Genomic DNA, 24286 nt, shown 5'->3' with positions numbered 1-24286 from the left:
ATTTTTTAGTTCAACTCCTTACTATACTACACACCAGACCACAGGAGAGAAGGAAGCCGGCGCTGATTGGTCGTGGGACACGCGTGTCATAATGGCAGGTGATCCCTGGACACGTGACTTCAAACATCGCTGGAACCATGGCCGCACCGTAGGGGAGTATAGTCTTACTTATTTTTATGGGGCGAACAAGGGTAATGAGTTAAGGTTGTCCAAGTAGTGGATAACCCTTTTAATTAAATACTGACAAAAATTTGCAATATATTTATTTCACATGTGAAACACTATTTTACTCTTACTCATAATGCATTTATATTCTGGGAGAGTTCGTATCCTCGATGGCAGGTACTGCCAGGGACACACCTGTAGCTTTTACCTTCGCAAATTTACATTTGGCAGTACATGAAGATCAGCATGTCTACACAATTAACTTTCTTGAAATATATTACATGTTTTTATGCGGATGATGATTTTTGTCGAATGGGCAGGCTTTTGTGAAAAACATATTACATCTAATCCTATTCGTATAGGCTCTAACTCTAATTTACATCTAGTTTCAGATTATTTCAGCACTGCATGTAGTGTAGGACCCAGCAAAGGAGGTTGCCGTGAAGGGGCGCTGGGCTGGTATTGCAATGGCCATTATAATATTCTAAATACCTTCATTTATGTATAAGGTAGAATTTATTTTGGTTTCTCACAGTGTGCGGCTGGAATTTTTTCTCATATGTATACACCATCCAGATACGCACATGTTCACATTGTAAAGGTGCTGCCAGTACGGTTTGAAGTCAGGTTAGCACCAGTGTGGGAAACCAGCAAGGGAACCCCTGTTTTGTTCTGTTTTTTTCTAATGTGTATATGTAATAATATATATATATATATATATATATATATATATATATATATATATATACACATACACACACACACAGTATATATATGGACACACCTTCTCATCTCTAGAACAACTGATAAGAGGAGACCTTGTGTAGCAAGCCTTCATGGTAAAATAGCTGCTAGGAAACCACTGCTAATGACAGGCAACAAGCAGAAGAGATTTGTTTGGGCTACAGAACACAAGGAATGGACATTAGACCAGTGGAAATCTGTGCTTTGGTCTGATGAGTCCAAATTTGAGATCTTTGGATCCAACCACCGTGTCTTTGTAGAAAAGGTGAACGGGTGGACTCTATATGGCTGGTTCCCACCGTGAAGCATGGGCACACCTTCTCATTCAAAGAGTTTTCTCTATTTTCAGGACTCTGAAAATTGAAGATTCACATTGAAGGCATCAAAACTATGAATTAACACATGTGGAATGAAATACTTAAAGTGTGAAACAACTGAAAATCTGTCATATTCTAGGTTCTTCAAAGTAGCCACCTTTTGCTTTGATTACTGCTTTGCACACTCTTGGCATTCTCTTGATGCGCTTCAAGAGGTAGTCACCGGAAATGGTTTTCCAAGTCTTGAAGGAGTTCCCAGAGATGCATAGCACTTGTTGGCCCTTTTGCCTTCACTCTGCGGTCCAGCTCACTCCAAACCATCTTGATTCGGTTCAAGTCTGGTGACTGTGGAGGCCAGGTCATCTGGCGTAGCATCCGATCACTCTCCTTCCTAGTCAAATAGCCCTTACACGGCCTGGAGGTGTGGTTGGGGTCATTGTCCTATTGAAAAATAAATGATGGTCCAACTAAATGCAAACCGGATGGAATAGCATGCCACTGCAAGATGCTGTGGTAGCCATGCTGGTTTAGCATGCCTTCAATTTTGAATAAATCCCCAACAGTGTCACCAGCAAAGCACCCCCACACCATCACACCTCCCCCATGCTTCACGCTGGGAACCAGGCATGTAGAGTCCATCTGTTCACCTTTTCTACAAAGACACGGTGGTTGGATCCAAAGAGCTCAAATTTGGACTCATCAGACCAAAGCACAGATTTAGAGTACAATTAAGATCTATTGACACTGGCAAAGGAACTATCAGATTCTATGGTTCTTATGTTTTCAGGATTTGAAAGGGTTAACACGTCCCCCCCCCCTTCCCGATGAGAAGAGATGCTTATCAAAGTATTACTCCAAAAAGAAGCTAAAAGGATTATTTTGAACAATGCACAAAGTTTTGATAAGGATTTCAATGTATTTTTATAAATAATCATTGTTGTCCATGTCCTATGTTTTGATTGCCAATTATTGTGCTTAAAAGGAAGAGTACTCACATCATGCCGTCCAGACCCATAGAAGCACTTGTAAGGCTATGTGCGCACTGGAAAATGGAATTTTCTCAAGAAAATTCCGCAGGCATTGAAAGACTACCGCACCCGCGGTAAAAAACCGTGTCAAACCGCACCTGAAAACCGCATGCGGTTTGCCGCGGTATTGCCGCGGTTTTGCCGTGTGCGGGTTGGTACTTGTGCTTTATTGCATTAAATGCAATAAAGCACATTGAAGGAAAAAAAAAAGTAATTTCATTCTGAGATAGAGAAATAGACAGAAGAATAAATAGAATAGATAGATAGACAGAGGGATAAGATAGAAGAATAGATAGATAGAGTCCCTGTGAGCACACGCTGCATTTCTCACGGTCGGCAGTGAGTTCACATTACCGGCCGTGGGAAATGACCGGTAATTACCTCTACTGTCTCGCTGCGAGGCTGCATTCAGCAGCGTCAGTCGCGGCTGGATGCCAGCATCGCAGGACGTGGATTACGTCGGAGCGGTGTGTTTCGGGGGGGGGTTAATAAACGGGTGAACTAGGAGCTTTTTTGTGTTTTATTTAAAATAAAGGATTTTTTGGAGTGTGCTTATTTACTTTACTTACGGGTTGATCATGTAAGCTGTCACATAGACGCTGCCATGATCAAGCCTGGACTTAGTGGCGGAGATCTGCCGCCATTAACTCCTTACATTACCTTGGTTGCCACTGCATCACGGCAACAAGAAGAGCTGGGGACACTCCGGGACTGTTGCATAATGCATGCGACAGTCTCGGGGCAGCTGCGGCTGATATTCTCGGCTGCGGGAGGTGGGAGGGAGGCGGGGGACATTAACACTGCCCCTCGCCCTCCCCAGCCTCAGAATACCGGGCCGCCGCTGTGTGTTTACCTCGGCTGGAAGGTAAAAATACGGCGGAGCCTACGTGTTTTGTTTGCTATATTTCCGTTTGCTTTCTATGTGTATTCTATATGTCTGTGTTCTAGGTCTGTGATGTGATGTGTGTGTTTATTCTCTGCTCCGCTTCCTCTTCCTGTCATAATGACATCACTTCCCTGCTAACCGCAGGCAAGTGATGTACATTACCGCAGGTAAACCGTGAAATACCGGAGGGAATAACGCAGGAAAATGCAATGAACCGCACAGAATTTGCTGCCTGCGTTATTTTCTGCGGGATTTCACGATTACATGGCAGTCAATGGAGTGAAATCCCGTAGCGATGTGCGGAAAAGACAAGACATGCAATTGTTTTAGCTGCGGGAATCCCGCAGCAAAACATGCAGCTGTCAGATTCCGCATAGTGCGCACAGCATTTTTTTTTCCCATAGGTTTTGCTGGTGATTCACTGCAGAGATGTTATGAACATTTTCTGCAGCGAAACATGCAGCAAATCCGCAGGAAATCTGCGGCAAAAACCGGTAAGTGCGCACAGGGCCTTATAGTGCGAAATGGCCCTCGCCTATTTACACCTCACACAATTCAGAGCAAGCAGTTTTTACAGTGTTTTTGAGGTTGGTTTTTAATAGAAAGTAACTGTCGCTATTCTCTAGCATTCCTAAAAATTCTTCTAACCCCTTCACGACCTAGGACATACTAGTACATCGAAGATAGTGTCCCTGCCTTTGATGTGGGCTCACATGGCGAGTACACATGTTTACCTACACATATCGGCTGATCTGATCAAACGACATGTGCCTCCAACAAGCGCCTGTTAATTTAAATCCCACTGTCTATCTCGGACAGCGGGATTTAATGTGCAACGGCGGGAAGCGCATCATTCCCAGTTTCCATTGGCAGCCTCGTGACATGATCACGGGCTTTCAATAGATGCTATGACAGACAGGGGTCAGAAAATGACCAATGTCTTTCATGACGTGCTTCCTGTGAATGCAGGCCGAGTGCCAGCATTCATAGGAAGACAGCATTTCTGTTGTACAGAACAGATCTATACCAAAATAGTATAATTAAACTCAGTTCAGGTCACAAAAAAAAAAAGTCATCACACAGCCCCAGATCCCGAAGAATGACAATGTTACAATCTTGGGAAATGGCGCCAAAAGCTCCATTTTTTTTTTACTATCCATATTTGAAATCTACAAACTCGTACTGACCTGGAAAAATCACAATGCCAGGTCAGTTTGACCATATAACAAACATGGTAAATAAAAAAAAAACAAAAACCAATGTGGAAAAGCAATTTTTTTTTTCAATTTTGAGAGCATTGGATTTTTCCCATTTTTCAGTAAAATATGTGGCAACATGAATTAGGTCATTCAAAAGTACAACTTGTCCCGCCAAATACAAGCCCTCCTATGGCTATATTTATCAAAACATAAAATAGTTATGGCTCTCGGATCAAAGGAAGGGAAAAAAAAGACAAAAAAAACAGAAAATCGCAGATTGGTGAAAGGATTAAATCTATGTAATATGATTTACACATGCAAAAGCAGGTAAAGGGAATGTCAGACTTTTTTTGCTATGTTGTAGGGGTTAGAACACTGAATTCAAGGATGAGCCACTTATTAAGCTATGGGCTGTTTCCATATTGCCCTAATAACGGAACTTGTGAGCCGTTGACCGACTCCACACCCTCTCATATGATAAGCAACTCACAGTCAATACACTATGTACATAGAGGAGTGGGTATGGTTAGCTTTCTGAGCTCTGCAACATCTAAAAACTCTGACTATGTCTCAACTGCTGCACCCACCAAGCTAAGTGACACATCTTTGGAATCAGGATCTCTTTCCCTAGATTATGCTGCTCTCGGATGAGGTAACAAAAACCTGCTGACTGATTTCTTTTAAATCACTATTCCAACATATTTTTATTGCGTCACTGGAGTGGTGCTTTAAATCTAAGTGCCCTAACCCCTGTAATATGCTCACAGTCTGGCGGCTTTACCATCAATCACCCCAACTCTTGACGGTCTCCGGCGATTTATTACCTGCCGACCGCTCGTGTTTTATGGAGTGAGCTGGAGGTCACAACTCAATACATCTCTATGAGAGCTTTGTTCTGGCCTTTTTTCTCATAAAGATGCATTGAGCGCTTGTGACGTAACCCCTCACTTCTGGCCAGTCCTATTGCGCAACATGATAGCGCAATAGGACTGGAACAGCATAGGAAAAAGATGAAGCCGCCAGAAGGCGAGTATATGACAGGGGGTTTACAATTAAAGCACCACTCCAGAACTGAAAAGAAAACCGCTAGAGTGGTACTTTAAATCAGTCAGTAGATCATTTACATATAATTTTTAGGAGAGAAACGTATTGTGAGCTGAAACAACAGAGAAAATGTTTAGGCTACGTTTTTTTACTAATGGTCTTACCCCATCCAGAAGAGTATTGGTCAAATGGACTCTGAGATCTTTTCGAAATGGGAATTCAAGTTTAGAAACATGAAACACAGAGTTGTCGCGGTCAATCATATATACTTCATTTTTACCATCAATTAGCATCATGTACCTTAAAAGGAAAAAAATAAAACAGCAGCATTATATATTTGTTAACTGTAATAGAGATGAACACTTATGAAGAAAATGAGAATATCGTTGTATTACTAACAATAACTAAGCAGTCATTTTTTTTCCTACACTAAAAGTCAGACATTACTTCTCAACGTTTTACTTATTCGACCTTTAAAAAGATACAGATGTGTGGGAGGTATCCTGACATCATTAACACCTGTCCTGAAAGGTAAGATAATCAGCAGTCATGTTCTACAAAAGCTTCAAAACTAGGCTTATTCTTTTAACAATATGACTTCAAAAGTGTTCACGAAGTTCAGAAGGTAATTTATTATGGCAGTTAACAGAGTGTAAGTTTCTGCCATTTAGATCTGGAGCATGGTTGTGATGCCTCGATAAGGTCTTAAAGGATATCTGTCAGCAAGTTTTTGCTATGTAAGTTTGTAAGTTGAGAACAGCATGATGTAGGGATATATAAAAAAAAAAAAGCAACTATGCCTCACTTATCTGTGTGTGTGCTATTGTTTACTTCTACTAATGGCTTTAGTACCCTGTGATTAACATTGCAGGACTAGAAACTCACATGCAGAGAAGTCAGACTCCCCCTGCTGTGATTGACACCTCATAGTTAATGCTTAATTTTATTGAGAGCATGCTTAACAATTAATTTTTTGTGTACGTGAGAACGCTGCACCCAGTAATCTATATGATACACTGTTGGATTCAGAATCTCTTTGCCTACATTATGTTGCTGTCACATGAGGTAGCAAAAACTTGTTGACAGATTCCCTTTAAGGAGGTTGTCCTCTACTTGACAACCCCATCTTCATACCAGGACCAGATAAAATAAGAACAGAGTATAGGCAATGCAGTCATTCCACCTATATTGGCACTGCTGTTCCTGAACAGTGACGTGACTTGCTGGCCACCCAATCAGCAGTCACTCTGTCATCAATGATCTATACGGTGGACATCTGCTTTGGGCCCGTTTCAAACGTCAGTGAAAAACACAGACGTTCTTCACTGACGTGTAAAACACGCACATGTCCCTCCGTGTTCCGTGATTCACGGCACACGTGGGTTGTCCATGTGCAATCCGTGATCCGTGATTGCATATGGACATTACTCACCTGCCTTCGCTCCTGCTGTCCATGGTGCTGAACTCCTCGGCTCTTCAGCATCCACCCACCGCTCTCAGCACCTACTTCCTGGTCAGGTTTTCCTGCTCTCATGAATATTCATGAGCCAGGCAGAAGCTGCCGAGAGCAGAGGCTGCACAGCGAATCGCAGGCAAGGTTAAGTTGAAAATATTTAATATGTCCGTGATTTTCTGGTACGTGTTTCACTGATAACACACGTATCACACCATAGTGTGGTCCGTGGGTCATCAGTGATGCCAGAAAAAAAACTGACTTGTCTCCGTGCAGATTCATGGCCACGGGTGCACACTGCACGGAGACACGTTCAGTGAAAAATCACTGATGTGTGAGCAGACCCATTGATTATAATGGGTCTGCGTATGTCAGTGATTCTGGTACATTTTAAAAAAAGCAGAAACATACCAGAATCACTGACGTGTGAAACAGGCCTTAATGAAATAGTAAGGACTGCAGTTTATGAGTGTTCGCTGATTGGCTGCAGCCTGCAGGTGACACAACAAGTTCCATGACTCTCCGGGAACAGCTGCGTTGACATTTCTGGAACAGTGATGCTACAGGAGGAGTGTATCCATTGGTTTTATTTTACATGGGCCCCTAAAATGACTAAGCTTTAAGAAAACATTCCCAGAGTGATGTGGAAATATATAAATTTATTAAATACGTTCATTCTTTTTATGAGCGTGTCCCAGACCCTCCAGCCTGGCTTAAATTAAATAAATTAAAAAAAACATCATTACAAATATGTTTACATGTGAGATGTCAAGACAAGGGTGAAAAAAAATATTTGCTACAGGTAGATCTGTCCTGCACCTGTTATGGAGAGACAGGGAGTTCATTTTCATTTTACGCGGTCCTGTTTTACCTACTGTGAGGCAAATCCCGGGATATGAAGATGAATTATGACTCCAGTCATAATCCCTCATCACTCCCTGGCAGTGCCCCCTCCCTTCTTGTTCTCAGTGTTCCACTTACACCTCCATGGCCATGTCCTGTGATATGGAGATGAGGTGGTGTGGGAACAATGGACACAGGATGACTCCCTGCCGTCACCCTGTAGTAGGAGCTGCTATCTAATTAGCAAGGCTCTGGAAGTAGCCAGACAGAACGACTCCAGTAAAAAATGGTTCATATCTCGCAAGCCATATTTCCGATAAATATGGCAACCATAAAAATGGTGTCTCCGCATGCGGACGATGCCGGCACACCCTTTTTATGGGAGCAGGACATTGGGAAATGCCCCAGGCGTGATATCAGCCAATGGGGAACTGGCAGACAGGTCATGAGTCCCCTCGTTCTGTAGCTAAATTCATAACTGTCACAATGAGAGCGTTGGCGTCCGCCTACGACGCTCCCAGGCAAAGTTATGGCCCATATTCCATGTTGGGATATTGTCCATAACTCAAGCCAGGGGTGGAGCAGTGCTCCCTGTGAGGTCACGAAGGTAGGAGGGGACCTGGATCTGCCCAGGTTGATAACCCTACTTCGGCCATTTTCCAGGGTTCTTTCGCTGGGGGCACGTGTAGGAAACATCTGTGGGAGTTCCTAGAAACCTGGTCTACAGCGCCCCCCTGTGGCCAGACGCACAAGGTAACTGATTGAATTGCATACCTGTTTGTAAAACATGCTTTATCTGTAACTGTACTCTGACATATGTATATTCTGTAGATTCCCTATTGTATATATTGTATTTTCTAGTGTGCGTTAGGCTGATTAAATTATATAATTAATCTTGGGCTGTTCTGTTATCTCGATCTTGAATCCCACGTCTGTGTGTTCGGCTAATAGTTACCGTGAAGCGGTTGGTGGCAGCGAGTTTGTGCCAAGGATTATTGTGGGGAGGCCAGTGAGATTCGGGGAGATTTTATATATTCCGCCCGCGGAGGTCGGGGGAATATATACCCTACTCTCACCGGGGACCCTTCAATAATCGGCATAAGTAGTATAGCGGCCTCCTGGCTTATGGTCGGGCAATTCCATAATTGGCCTGACTATAAGAGGGGCGCTAGAGAGCGCGTCACGTGCTCTGTCTGTCGGTCGGGAGGTATAAAGGAGGGGTGACCCCCACTTGTTACCCCCCGATTGTGACGTACTGGTAGCCAGCGCGGGGGATTTCTGAGTGACCCCCCCCGGTGGTTTGTGACATATTGGTGGCATAGCGGTGGGATCGAGATAATAGTGTGTGTGAGTGTGAGACCCATACTCCCAGACACTAAAGACTGCCTGCAGCAGCTGTGGCTGCTGGGGTCTTCAGACTAGCTCAACACTAGAGTGTCAGAGTGCAGATACTGTAAGGTGTGTGGAGGCATCAGGTGTCAGTTCTGTGTCAGTGACCAAAAGTCTGCAAGAATGGCTGATGGCACCAGGAGCAGAGCTATGCAACTGGCCAATGCTAAGGCAGGAGCCGAAGAGAGGGAGGACGGTGCTGTGGACAGCAATGAGGAGGTTGCCCACGAGTCCTCCAGGAGCTCGACGCCAGAAAACCGTTCTGCCGAGGACATTGCGCAACCTGGCACTGCTGGACAAGATGAGGAGGAGCTCACCCAAGGTTCCTCAACGAGCCAGATGCCAGCCCTCCGCTCTGAAAGGGACAGTGAATCGCCTAGCTCTGCAGCGTGCCGCAGATCACCACGTGCCATTCCACCGAGCCTGGGAGGCTCGGATAGCCTTCTTCAAATGGCTATGGCCCTTCTCCAGGCTGGAGACCAGAAGGGCTACAAGGAACTCCTGGCAGAGCGCAGGGCAGAGCGGCAGGCAGCGCGTGACGCTGAGGCTGCGGAGCGGCACGCAGAGCGTGAGGCTGCGGAGCGAGAGCGGCAGGCAGCGCGTGAAGAGCGAGAGCGAGAGCGACAGGCAGACCGTGACTACCAGCTGCAGCTAGCTCAGCTCCGGCCCTCATCAGCCACATGTGACCTTCGAGACACCAAACTTCCAAAGGTCCGTGTTGAGGACTTCCCAGTGCTGGAGAAGGATGGAGACTTGGACTCTTTCTTGACTGCTTTTGAACGGACTTGCCTGCAGCACCATCTGGACAAGGACCAGTGGGCCAAATACCTGACCCCCCGTTTAAGGGGTAAGGCCCTGGATATCCTTGGGGACGTGCCTGCTGAGGCAGATCAGGGCTACGACACCATCAAGCGGGCCCTGATCCAACAGTACAACCTCACCCCAGAGTCCTACCGCAAGAAGTTCCGGAGCCTACAGAAGGGACCAAAGGACTCCTGGGCTGACCACCGGCGGGCACTTGCCCGAGCTGCCGACCACTGGACCCAAGGCCTGCAGCTTTCCACCGGACCGGAGATCCTGGACTTGTTCATCACGGAGCAACTCTTGTGGAACTGCCCTGAGGATCTCCGCCAGTTCATCCGAGACCAGAAGCCAAAGGGGTCCACGGCTACAGCTGCCCTTGCCGATGACTACACCAACAACCGGGCCCCTGAGGCCAGGAGAGCGGCCACCAGCAGCACCTGGAGAGGGGGTAAGATGAATTCTGCGACTGCCCCACCTGCCCCTAGACTGCAGGGGGTGTCCCCCTCAACTCCCCTCTCCAGGCCCGTGGCAGAACCAAGACGGTGCCACCAGTGCAACCTACCTGGACACTTCAAGGCCATGTGCCCTCAGCGTCCCAAGGCCCCGGCTCCGTCCCCGTCCCAAGGGCCGCCCAAGGTGTATTGTGTGGGTGGGGGTGGTGGTAGGTCCCTGGACAGCTTCCAACCTGTCACCGTCGGCCGGTCTGTGACCATAGGACTGCGAGACAGCGCCTCGGAGGTGACTCTGGTGCGGCCTGAGATGGTGTCCCCCCAAGACTTGATCCCTGGAAAAACCCTCGCTGTCTCCGGGATTGGAGGCACTGACCCGGCGCTGCCTGTTGCTGACATTTATGTGGACTGGGGCGCAGGGCGAGGGGTGAGGGAGGTGGGGGTAACTGATCGGATCCCTGCAAACGTGCTACTTGGGACAGATTTGGGGCAGATAACCTCCCAGTTTGGGCCCCAACCAAGGGCTGAACCTTCAGCCAGTACTGACATGCCTCCGGACAATGTTAATGTGTTATCTATGAATGATGTAAGGGAGGAGGGAGTGAACTCTGATATTTCTGCTTGCATAGACACCATAGACACACACACAGCTGCAGCTGTGACAGGGGAGGGGGTCAGAGAAAGGTGTGACAATGCCTCTACAAGTAATCAGCCTGTGAGCTGGGATCTGCTGCCCTCTGCAGGGATAAGCAGAGAGCAGGGTGCTGCAGGGGGAGGACCAGTGTGTGGGGTGGGGGCTACCAAAGCAAATGTGGGGTCCCCAGAGATTTCACAGCGGGGTTCTGTTGCTGCAGGAGGGGAACAGGCAGGTGAGATTGGGGCCGGTCCAGGAGCGGAAGTGCTCCCAGGTAAGATCTCGGTGCATGGTTCCCCCACAACCGGGGTGTCAGGAAGCCAGGTAGGTCTGCCTGAACCGGCGACTTGGTCAGGAACGGAGGAGGAGCAGGCACGACCCACGGTCGCAGCGGCTGTGGCCGCTGTCACCCGCAGTGGGAGTGCTGGAAGCCAAGGGGCCTCCCGGAGGTCCGATAGCTCTTCCCCGTCTGACCAAGTGGCAGCCGAGTCAGGTGGAGGCCAGGACACAGGTCCCGGGGTACTGACTGAAGATGTGACAGTCTCGTCGATTCTGGCCACATCTAGTCAGGGGTTTCAGGCAGCGTTAGAAGCTGACGACAGCCTGAAAGCTCTTAAGGAGCAGGCGGCACAGCCTCCCTCGGACTCGGACCCGGAGCGAGTGGTCTGGGACCAAGGACGGCTGTACCGGGCCACGGTCCAGCAGGGTTCACCGGAGGCGTGGCCCAGGGACCGACAGTTGGTGGTACCCTATCCGTTCCGGACGGAGTTGTTGCGGATCGCACATGAGATTCCGATGGCCGGACACCTAGGGATCGCTAAGACCAAGGCCAGGTTAAACCAGCATTTCTACTGGCCAAAAATGGGGGCCGATGTGGCTGCCTACTGCCGTTCGTGTGAAACCTGTCAGAGAGTGGGGAAGGCGGGGCCACACCCCAAAGCCCCACTAGTATCTCTGCCAATCATCGATGAGCCTTTCAGGAGGGTGGCTGTGGATCTGGTCGGCCCGCTGGCCATCCCCAGCAGCTCCGGGAAACGCTTCATACTGACGGTAGTGGACTATGCCACCCGGTACCCAGAAGCAGTGGCCTTGTCGTCCATTCGGGCTGACAAGGTGGCCACCGCATTGCTGGAGATTTTCTCCCGAGTGGGTTTTCCCCAGGAAATGCTCACTGACCGGGGGACCCAATTCATGTCCCAGCTGATGGAGGCCCTCTGTAAGCAAGTCCAGGTGCGACATCTGGTGGCCAGCCCGTACCATCCACAGACTAATGGCCTGTGCGAGCGGTTCAATGGCACCTTAAAGCAGATGCTTAAGATGTTGGTCGACTCCCATGGGCGTGACTGGGAGCGGTATCTCCCACACCTGTTATTTGCTTACCGGGAGGTTCCACAGGCCTCAACAGGATTCTCACCGTTTGAGCTCCTGTACGGGCGACGTGTGCGGGGCCCCCTGGCTCTGGTGAAAGAGGCTTGGGAAGGGGATTTGGCCACCCCTGGAGTGTCGGTTATCGAGTATGTCATGCGCTTCCGGGACAAAATGCAGGCCTTGACGCAACTGGTACACGACAATATGGCTCAAGCCCAGGCCGATCAGAAGCGTTGGTACGACCAGAACGCTTGTGAGAGGACCTACCAAGTGGGTCAAAAGGTGTGGGTACTGGTCCCCGTACCACAGGACAAGCTTCAGGCAGCCTGGGAAGGCCCATACCTCGTGTACCAGCAGCTCAACCCTGTAACGTACCTGGTCACCCTGGACCCTGCCCGTGGAAGGCGGAAGCCCTTCCATGTGAACATGATGAAGGCACATCATGAGCGGGAGGCATGTGCGCTCCCCGTGTGCAACCTGCCCGAGGAGGGAGAAGCGGAAACCCTCTTGGATATGCTAGCCCAGGTTAGGGCAGGCGGATCCATTGAGGATGTGGAGGTTGGCCACCAGCTCTTGGAAGACCAACGGTCCCAGCTGTGGGCCACCCTCCTCCCCTTCCGGGGGTTGTTTACCAACCAGCCCGGAAGGACTGACTTGGCTGTCCATCACGTGGACACTGGGGATCATCCCCCGATCCGGCGTTCAGCATATCGGGTCTCCCTGGAGGTGCAGCAACACATGCGCCAGGAGATTGACGAGATGCTGAAGCTGGGGGTGATCCAGGCATCCAACAGCGCTTGGGCCTCGCCTGTAGTCCTCGTCCCTAAGAAGGACCGAACCACTCGGTTCTGCGTGGACTACAGGGGGCTCAATGCGGTCACGGTCGCCGATGCGTACCCAATGCCACGCATCGATGAGCTGCTCGATCAGTTGGCCGGGGCTCAGTACCTGACCATCATGGATCTGAGCTGGGGATATTGGCAGATCCCCCTGACTCGCAAGGCCAGGGAACGCTCTGCCTTTATTACCCCATTTGGACTGTACGAGTCCACGGTGATGCCATTCGGGATGAGGAATGCCCCTGCCACTTTCCAGCGGATGGTCAACACCCTGCTCAAGGGACTTGAAGGGTACGCGGCCGCGTACCTGGATGACATTGCCGTCTTCAGTCCCACCTGGGAGGACCACCTAGAGCATCTAGCACAGGTGCTCAGGCGGATCCACCGGGCAGGTTTGACCATCAAGCCGGGAAAGTGTCAGCTGGCCATGAGCGAGGTCCAGTACCTCGGTCACCGGGTAGGTGGGAGAACACTGAAGCCCGAGCCTGAGAAAGTGGAAGCCATCGCATCCTGGCCCACCCCCAGGACCAAGAAGCAGGTGATGTCCTTCTTGGGGACCGCTGGGTACTATAGGAGGTTTGTTCCATGCTATAGTAGCCTGGCAAAGCCCTTGACGGACCTCACCAAGAAGAAGCTGCCCTCTGCAGTCGATTGGACAATGGACTGCGAGACAGCCTTCCGGGCCCTAAAGGACGCCCTGTCCAGCCCGCCCGTGCTACAGGCAGCCGACTTCACGCGGCCGTTTGTAGTACAGACCGACGCCAGTGACTTCGGCCTCGGTGCGGTGCTCAGCCAGGTGGACTCTGCGAGCCAAGAGCACCCAGTCTTGTACCTGAGCAGGAAGCTGTTACCAAGGGAAGTTGCCTATTCCACGATGGAGAAGGAGTGCCTGGCCATAGTGTGGGCCCTGCAGCGTCTGCAACCCTATCTATACGGGCGCCACTTCATCGTGGAGACGGACCACAATCCCCTCAGCTGGTTGCACACCGTCTCTGGGACGAATGGGCGATTGTTGCGATGGAGCCTTGCGCTCCAGCAATACAACTTCACCATTCGCCACAAAAGGGGCCGTGACCACGGTAACGCAGACGGGCTGTCCCGACAAGGAGAGGTCGCGGACGGGCGCACGGGGGAACACCGGAGTGTGCTGCCCCCTAGCGCCCTCAAAAGGGGGGAGGTGTGAGGCAAATCCCGGGATATGAAGATGAATTATGACTCCAGTCATAATCCCTCATCACTCCCTGGCAGTGCCCCCTCCCTTCTTGTTCTCAGTGTTCCACTTACACCTCCATGGCCATGTCCTGTGATATGGAGATGAGGTGGTGTGGGAACAATGGACACAGGATGACTCCCTGCCGTCACCCTGTAGTAGGAGCTGCTATCTAATTAGCAAGGCTCTGGAAGTAGCCAGACAGAACGACTCCAGTAAAAAATGGTTCATATCTCGCAAGCCATATTTCCGATAAATATGGCAACCATAAAAATGGTGTCTCCGCATGCGGACGATGCCGGCACACCCTTTTTATGGGAGCAGGACATTGGGAAATGCCCCAGGCGTGATATCAGCCAATGGGGAACTGGCAGACAGGTCATGAGTCCCCTCGTTCTGTAGCTAAATTCATAACTGTCACAATGAGAGCGTTGGCGTCCGCCTACGACGCTCCCAGGCAAAGTTATGGCCCATATTCCATGTTGGGATATTGTCCATAACTCAAGCCAGGGGTGGAGCAGTGCTCCCTGTGAGGTCACGAAGGTAGGAGGGGACCTGGATCTGCCCAGGTTGATAACCCTACTTCGGCCATTTTCCAGGGTTCTTTCGCTGGGGGCACGTGTAGGAAACATCTGTGGGAGTTCCTAGAAACCTGGTCTACAGCGCCCCCCTGTGGCCAGACGCACAAGGTAACTGATTGAATTGCATACCTGTTTGTAAAACATGCTTTATCTGTAACTGTACTCTGACATATGTATATTCTGTAGATTCCCTATTGTATATATTGTATTTTCTAGTGTGCGTTAGGCTGATTAAATTATATAATTAATCTTGGGCTGTTCTGTTATCTCGATCTTGAATCCCACGTCTGTGTGTTCGGCTAATAGTTACCGTGAAGCGGTTGGTGGCAGCGAGTTTGTGCCAAGGATTATTGTGGGGAGGCCAGTGAGATTCGGGGAGATTTTATATATTCCGCCCGCGGAGGTCGGGGGAATATATACCCTACTCTCACCGGGGACCCTTCAATAATCGGCATAAGTAGTATAGCGGCCTCCTGGCTTATGGTCGGGCAATTCCATAATTGGCCTGACTATAAGAGGGGCGCTAGAGAGCGCGTCACGTGCTCTGTCTGTCGGTCGGGAGGTATAAAGGAGGGGTGACCCCCACTTGTTACCCCCCGATTGTGACGTACTGGTAGCCAGCGCGGGGGATTTCTGAGTGACCCCCCCCGGTGGTTTGTGACACCTACATAGAGACACTCATGTACTGTAGGTAAACCACATTTGTTGCAGTATAAATGAATGAATGGTGATGCTTGTAAGTTTGTAAATGGTGCAGAATTTTACATATTTGACTTAAAAATACATAAGATCTGCACACAAATTCTAAAAGGTAGATAAAGAAAACTGATGCAAACAAATGACTTTAAAAGATTAGACTATCGTTTTTTAAAGAAGAAAAATCATCCACTATCCTAAAAGGCTTCTGGCACGTGGAAAAATGCAATTAGCCTGCAGAAACGGGGTTAATATGCAGGTTACCAGCATATTGAACTTGCCCGGCGCCTACACATTAAACCTCGCTATTGAGAGGAAAAGAACTTTAATCATTCCAGCAGGCGTCCGGTTTCAGTCATGGCAGCGGCGCCAGCGCGGATTCAGTCATCGCTCTGTGTTTGGAAAGTGGCGGCTGTAACCGCACCCCATTGACTGACAACCGCTCAGCATTAGAACCAGATATCATACAGTGGGGCGTAGTTACAACAGCCGCTCTCCAAACACAGAGCGCTGACTGAGCCTGCATTGGCTCCGCCCTTGAAACAGGAACAATGGCGGGAGGATTAAAGTTCTTTTGCTCCTGGCAGTGTTGTTTAATATGCACGTATCAGGCAGGTTCAAAATGCTATTAACCTGCAAATTAACTCATATTTGCAGGTTAATAGCATATTTCCACATGACAGGTTCCCTTTAAGTCTGTGAGAGGCAAAAGTATGTGATCCTTTGGTCCAAGTATCTGGTGTGATCCACTTCTGTAGAAATAAGGCCTAAGACACACGGCATGAAAATCGGAGCGAGTGGAAAGCGATAAACCGCATTCCACTCAGACCAATATTACCCTATGAGCCAGCACCCACGAGCAATTATTTTCTCAGCCCTAATCGGACCGAGAAAACAATCGCAGCATGCTGCGGGTTCAATGCGATCCTGTTTCTCTCGCACCCATTCAAGTCTATGGGGTGAGAGAAACATCACACTGCACTCGCAAAAAACACCGGTGTACTACGAGTGCAGAGCGAGAATGGCAATAGCTGGCAATGGAGGAGAGTGAGATAAATCCCTCCCTCCGCTCCGCAGCACCGGCCATCCCCTCCTCAGCGCTGGCCCGCCCCTCCTCAGAACCGGCCCGCCCCCCGCAGCTGTGGTCCGATCGCATGATCTGACCTCAGTCACAATGACACTCGGCTCCTGCTGAGCTGCCAGCGTGAGCCGAGTGTCATGCAAGGGTCACAGTAGTCCCCGTGTGACCCCCGGCCTAACTGAAACAGAATTTTTCTGATAACTTGATTAGTCCTTCACATTGGCTTGAAGGAATTTTAGCCCATTCCTCTCTACAAAACAGCTTCACCTCTAGAATGTTGGTGAGTTTTCTCCAATTAACAGCTCATGTCAGGTCCACCATCAACAATCCTTCATAGAAGGTTAAGGTAAGGACATTAACTTTGTTCTTCTTTAACCATTTGGATGATCCACGTTCTCTTGGACTTCTGCTCATTAAAAGATGTCCGGACATTTTCTTTTAGCTTAGAATTTACTGCTATAATTTAAAATACATTGCTCCATCAATGTTGGTAAGTTGTCCTGGCCCAAGTGCAGTAAAACAGGCCCAAACCAGAAAAAATTAAAGTCTAGTATTTTTGACTCATTAGTATAATTTTGATCTCTTATCTATTTTAAGGACTTGTATGAGAATTTAATGTAAGGTAAAATGTATGCAAAATCATGGAAAATTCTGAATAATTCACAAACGTTTAAGCACCACTGTACACAGAATCTTGCTTCAGAGATTGTGGAGAAATCCACATAGACAAAGCCAATAGTCAGGATTAGATGCTCGTGACCGTACAGGCCCTTAGGCAGCATGCAATAAAAACAAGAAGGGAGGGACTCAAGAAGGGAGGGACCATCCAGCTTGTTAGCGCACAGTTCAACAGCCTGTACCTCTGATGCTAAGGGGTTGCACAAGTGCCCATGGCATGTGCAGCTTTACACTTGCTGAGTTTTATATAGATGTTTATAACATATGCTCCCATCCAGACCACATCTGTTTTAGGACAAGCCTTGCATATTTCAGCAAGACCATGTTAAATCGCATATTGCATCCACCACAAAAGTATGACTTTGCAGAAGAGTTCGGGTGATGAACTGGCCTCCTGCAGTCCACACCTTTCACCAACAAAAAAACATTGGCTGCATTATAAAATTAAACATCTGACAAAGACTACCCAGGACTGTTGAGCAGCTAGAATCCTACATCAGACAAGAATGGGACAACATTCTTCTCCTAATACTAAAGCGATTGGACTCCTCATTTCCCAGAGACTTACAGACTGCTGCAAAAAGAAGAAGGGATGCTACACAATGGTAGATGCCATCCCAACCTTTCTGAGATGGGCTTCTGCCATCAATTACTAAGTTAGTTAATTTTTTTGAACTAAATGAAAACATGTCTAGGATGTCATTTTACCTGAGGAAGGCTATCTTTTTTAAGATTTGTAGCTGAAACGCGTTGTAATATTCTATAGCAGTCAAAGAAAATTTTCTTGTTACAGCACATTGGGAGATCAGAGCCACCTTTTGGGATTTGAAGGATTTTCAAGCACCTTAAATTTCCTGTGATCCTTGGGAGGAGGTGACTCAGTGTATCGAATCCTGGTGAGCGGCAGATCTGGACAGAGATTATGGAGATTGATCCTAAGGGATCTATGAGTTTGATCTAGCTTGAATTAAGGGGGGGGTGCAATTCATGCACATTTTTTAACTAATATTTATATAATTGAATTACTACATTTAGAGTGGTGCAGTGTGTGTCCCTTTTTTATTTTAAACCCTTCAAGGTTAATCTTTGTAAAAAAAATGTCTACCATTCAACTTCTGACCTGTTCTGTTCTGAATAAAAAATGGTTATAACATAAGAGATTAACAAAGCATTGCATTCTTTACAATTTACAGCATTTTTGGAATTGGGGTGGTCACCATGAGAATCATTTTAGTTCCTCTGAGTGTTACTATATTCTTATTTGGAGTAATAACTTGTTCCTGTCATATATGAGCTTCTTTCATGCTATCTGAAGTATTCACCCACTGCAGTACATACTGCTATTTTATGCCTCATAATTCCTTACCTCTCATGAAATTCTTTTCAGCCTTATTGCTGTATGTCACATAAAGACGTCTCTTAGCTTGTACTGCTGCAGATCTCGAACACTAAAGAGCGTTCAAACTGTTTTGGCACTAGTGAAGACCACATACAGAACACATATAGCACACCGCCATTGATTTTAATGATGCTTTGCCGAGAATGTTGTGTCAGTAACTGAAATTTCTGACTTATGTTCAAGAGCCTTTGGAAGAGCAGTAGATTATGAAAAACAGTTTTAGTCTATGGTCCAGGTCTACGACATTTTGGAAGGATTTTCCATGTAAAGACATCTGGTAATACAAAATCAAACTGTGCTGTCTTCTACCAGTTTTTTGTGTTCTACTTAATTCTAACTAATGTTTTCTACCCACTTTAACTATAAAACTGCTTACCTGAGCAGCTAAAGGGAATCTGTCACCAGGTTTTTGCTCCCCCATCTGAGAGCAGTATAATGTAGAGACAGAGATCCTGTCCAGAGATGTGTCACTAAGGGCCTTAATTATTGAATTTCTCAGTGAGAGGAACAAAATTATAATCTTGTGATACCTTTTAATGGCTAACTAAAATAAAATAAAGTGATGTTACAAAGCAAGCTTTCAAGACATCTCAGGTCCCTTCATCAGGCATGGTATGACAAAATATCTTAAGAAACACACATATATGCACAAACAGAGCAGAGGGATGGCATAATAAGACATTTAAAGAAACAAACATTGAGCTTAAGCTGGGTTCACACACAACGACGACGACGGCGCTGTTACATCACCATTTCCTGTGACGTAACAGCGACCTTAGATGATCGCTAGTAAGCTGTCAAACATGTAATTTTAAGCAGCGACGGAGCAGCGATCATAGTGACCTCAGCGGTCGTTGTGCGGTGTCACACGCGTCGCTATGCGACGACTCAGATCTTGATAGAGGCGTGGTGTTTACCCCTAGACATGTTTTGCGTTGCCTCTTTTCACGCCCCTCTGTTCCGATTGGTTATCACTACAGCGGTGCCTGATTGGGTGACCGTGCCAAACAAAGGAAGACGCAGTAGTGCTTTCATTCATTCTATTTCATTTCATTCAGATCCACAAAGAACGACACACTAGCGATACCAGACAGAGAATCTACTACGTGGAACAAAGAATAGAACATAAAGAATGAAATCACTGTAACGCCTTCGTCAAGGTACCCAATCGGAACGCTGTTGTAACCACCAATCGGAGTCATAGGGGTGTTGCAAAATACACCGCAAAAACACGCCCTTGTCCTGCCTTCAGTCCTACGTCACTGCCTTCAGCGTCGTCGCGACCATCGCTGCTGCGGTGTCAAACACAAGGATGCTGAGCTTATCATGGCACAGCAGGATAGCAGCGATCAAAAAATGACCTGAAACATTCAGGAGCGAGCAGCGATTTCGCAGCAGGGGTCTGATCGTTGTTATGTGTCACACACAGCGACGTCGCTGTTGAGGTCGTTGCTACGTCACAGAAAATGGCGACTTAGCAGCGATGTCGTCGCTGTGTGTGACACTACCTTTAGAAAGTGAATCATTAATTAGCTTTGATTAGTGGTGTGAGAGTTTTAATGTTCCAATATCTATGTAGGAGCAGAGGTCTGGTCAGTCTCTGGAATAGACTCCTCAGATTTTATAATGGGCCATAAATCCTTCTGACAGGTTGAGTCCTGTGCCCTCAGAGTTAAACATTTTAATGAATTTGTATTCCCAGACCCTGCGATGGTTCTGATCTGAAGTTGGCTTTTACTATGACAACTTTCATATGGTTTATGTTGTGTCCTGAAGCACAGAAATGGATTTTTTTGCCTGTAATTATGTGGCAGTGAGATCTCATCCTTGCTCTCAGTCTCTGTCCTGTTTCTCCAACATAGAGGCCCCCAATAGGACATATAGTGCACAGGATTAAGTATACCACGTTGGAAGAGGAACGTGTGAATGTCCCCGGAATTTTATAGTCCTTCTGTGTGTTAGGGATCTGTATCCGGTCTTTGGTCTCTACATGAGTGCAGGTTTTGCAGCTCTTTACATTGCAAGGATAAGTTCCTCTAGGTATGTCTGAGGGCATAAAACTTCGGATCATGATGCTCCTTAAATTAGGAGGTTGCCTGTAGCACAGCAATGGAGTATCTTTGAATATTGTTTTTAAATCGGTCATCCTTGTGTAGAATGTGGTGAAGTTTCTTGGCCGTTCTTCTCAGTACCTCAAGCTGTGGGTTGTAGGTCACCACCAGAGGTACGCGACTATTTTCCTCATTTTGTTTGTATTGAAGCAGTTCACTTCTAGGGGTCCTTGTGGCTCTAATGATCTGATCATCTATGGAGGTGGGGTGGTAGCCTTGGTTTAGAAATGTCTTTTTAAGATGGGTTAAGTGTTCATCCCTGTCTGCAGGGCTGGAACAGATACGATTATATCTGAGGGCCTGGCTGTAGACCATGGACTTTTTAATGTGTTTGGGGTGAAAGCTGTCCCATCTGAGGTATGTGGGACGGTCAATAGGTTTCCGATACACCGATGTCTGGATTGAACCTTTTTGAATTTTTATGGTTGTATCCAGGAAGTTCATTTCTGTTTTTGAGTGTTCCAATGTCAAGTTTATGGTAGGATGAAATGCATTTAATTTTTCATGCAATTTTAGAAGCTCTTGTTCAGATTCGGTCCAGATTATTAAGATGTCATCGATGAAACGGAAATAGGCCAATGATTTGAGGTTGCAGGATGCAAAAAGTCATTTTCCAGTCTAGCCATGAAAAGGTTGGCATACTGTGGTGCCATTTTGCTTCCCATAGAAGTTCCTGTGCGTTGTAAGTATAGTTCCTCGCCAAAAGAGAAAACGTGTGTGAGGATGAATCTGGCGAGTCTTAATACAGACTCAGGAGGGATCCCATTAGCTACAAGAAACATTTGGCAGGCGATTAGTCCATCTTCATGTGGGATGTTAGAGTATAAGGATTCCACATCCATGGTAGCTAAGATGGTACTTTCGAGTAGGGGACCTATTGTAGATAGCTTTTTCAAAAGGTCAGTGGTGTCCTGTATATAACTGGCTGTGTTTCTAAGGGCCTTTCCACACATCCGGCGCACTCCAGTACAGTGTGATACAGTAAAATGGCAGTGCGGCAACCTCCGACAGCATGTGACCGGAGCTTGTCGCGCTGCCATTGTACTGTATCACACTGTACTGGAGTGCGCCACATCTGGCAATCCAGCGAAAAGCCGGATGTGTGAAACGGCCCTTACTGGGCTGCTTAGTGTGGCTTTGATAAAAACCACTGTTTTATCAGCAGAAGATTATCATTGAATAAATACTTAAGCCTGCTGCCAGGTAGTCCATGATATTCATGAGCTCTGTAAAACCCCGCCCCAGCACAGATTGGCAGCTATGTACATTGTACATGGGCAGAAAGCGGCCAATCAGTAGTGTGCTCGGGGTTATAAAGAGCTCAACATTCGCGGAACAGCTAGCAAACTAGGTGAGTAGTAGAGTGTGTCATCCGGGAACTGTCCAAGGACGCGCTCTTCTATTACTTGACCACTGTAGTCAATTGCATGTGGTGTTGTGACTTCTGAACGTGGCAGACGTCCAGTGAGGTCTGTACTGCATCCGTGGGGTGCTAGGAGGGGACTATGCTTTGTAATCAATCCATGATAGTGATGAGTATACTTGTAAAGAGCAGTTAATGGTCAGATGGGCATGACGTAAGTACTGAGTATAATGGAAGTCAATGGGGAACTCAAGTATTTTTCTGGGAAATCTTCTGGAAAAATGCACGAGTTCTCCATTGACTTCCATTATACTCGGGTACTTGAGTTGTGCCATTATATATACTGTATATCTATGTACTTACACGTATATATGAATATAAATAATGGAACGTGTACTGGAGCTTTGCCAATATAATGATGACCCCTCTTCGTATGGTATTTCAACATTCAAGATTTGTTCATAATGGTCAAGTTTTATTGCAAATAAGGCAAACCCAATTTGTTATGGTGAAACAGGAAAGCCTTTGCCGTAAATTTGGAAGCAACCTATTCTCTAATATGACAATTTATCATGCAGTATAATGATGGTCCTTCTCTGGAACTTATTAATATATAGGCTTACACAATAAGCCAAGAAAGTAGCATATCTACTAGCTAGGAAAACCCTTTTCAGGATGCCCTGGACGTACAAAGGGGCGTCCTAGCAGCATACGTATTTGTTGCTGTCTTGAAGAATAAACATAATCTGTTACATTTCCTGATTATCCCTGGAGTGACTGAGCTGTTGCAGCCATTAATCTTCATCAGTTTGTACAATTGTAGACAATGATTGGTAACAAACGCAAAGGCTAAAGACAGAAAGCCCCGTCACCTGCCAGCTCTCGTAACAGAAAGAATGGACCCAGTCAGAAGGATTCTTGTGTTCTCATTATATCCAATTGACTTAAAATCCTTTCGCTTTGATAATGATTAACAAGTTCAAAATCTCTACTTAATGCCTATAATTAAACCATCCATTGAGCATTTTCCCAGCATCCTATAATTTTCTATGCCAAGTTTTTTGTTATTATCTGTTGCTACCGCCTTCAGAAATAGATACAAGCAAATGCCAGCAAATCTGTCCTAACTATTACAGTTTGTCTACAATTTAGCACAGAAGATCACAGCTGAAGTTTTCAATGTGATCGCTGAAGCAAAATCCTGATCACAAATACGTATTTCATATGATCGCAATTTTCACATTTCTCTTTGCAATGTCATTTTCTGCCTATTCAATGCAACAGTGATGGGGGGCAAAGCTCTTATTGAGTAAAGGGTGTTTGTATTAAATGGCCGAGAAGAAACAGAATTGCTGCCTCTTATGAACCTTTTCTACACTGCATCCTGTGCTCACTTTCCATGCTGTAATCAGACGCTGATATATAAAGGGCATCTGCATGATTCAAAGGGGTCTCCATAGTCAAAGAGAGTAAATAAAAGTGTGATGGACAGAAAAGGTTATTAAATATATATATATATATATTATATATATATATATATATATATATATATTATATATATATACACACACACACAATTCAGAATCTTTATTGTGCCGTCCACCCTCGAAATCTTTTATTGAAATAAAAAAAATATATAAATAAAAAATCTTGGAGGTATGGGGAGTACAACTTGAGAATATTACAGATCCACTCTATTCTACTTATCTCCTGGTTCTCAAATCTAACTTTAATGAATGGACTCTCCTGAGACTTCCACATTACTAATGGCAGGGAGCTTATGTGATTCCACCACTGCAATGTCAGAGCAAGCATTAGAGAAACAATAACCGTAAACATTTCCAACTTTATTACATAACTAGCTGTAGTACCTGGGTGTTGCCCGGGATAGTGTCAGTCTCTGTTCCCCGTCCGTCTCTGTTCCCCGTCCGTCTCTGTTCCCCGTCCGTCTCTGTTCCCCGTCCGTCTCTGTTCCCCGTCCGTCTCTGTTCCCCGTCCGTCTCTG

The 24286-nt window shown here is 46.7% G+C and overlaps 1 protein-coding gene across 2 annotated transcripts in view; it reads right to left on the bottom strand.

The window, feature by feature from the left end:
* RNGTT (RNA guanylyltransferase and 5'-phosphatase) overlaps positions 1 to 24286 on the bottom strand; it is a 668054-nt gene that overhangs the window by 406875 nt on the left and 236893 nt on the right. For both annotated transcript variants that reach the window (XM_075338411.1, XM_075338412.1), the window contains exon 9: positions 5548 to 5683. In XM_075338411.1, coding sequence (XP_075194526.1) covers positions 5548 to 5683 — 136 coding nt within the window. The remainder of the gene's footprint in view (positions 1 to 5547; positions 5684 to 24286) is intronic.

Source organism: Anomaloglossus baeobatrachus, chromosome 3 (genome assembly GCF_048569485.1).
Source record: "Anomaloglossus baeobatrachus isolate aAnoBae1 chromosome 3, aAnoBae1.hap1, whole genome shotgun sequence".
Lineage (NCBI taxonomy): Eukaryota > Metazoa > Chordata > Amphibia > Anura > Aromobatidae > Anomaloglossus > Anomaloglossus baeobatrachus.
Note: the sequence above shows the minus strand (reverse complement) of the source record. Positions and strands in the feature narration are given on the sequence as shown.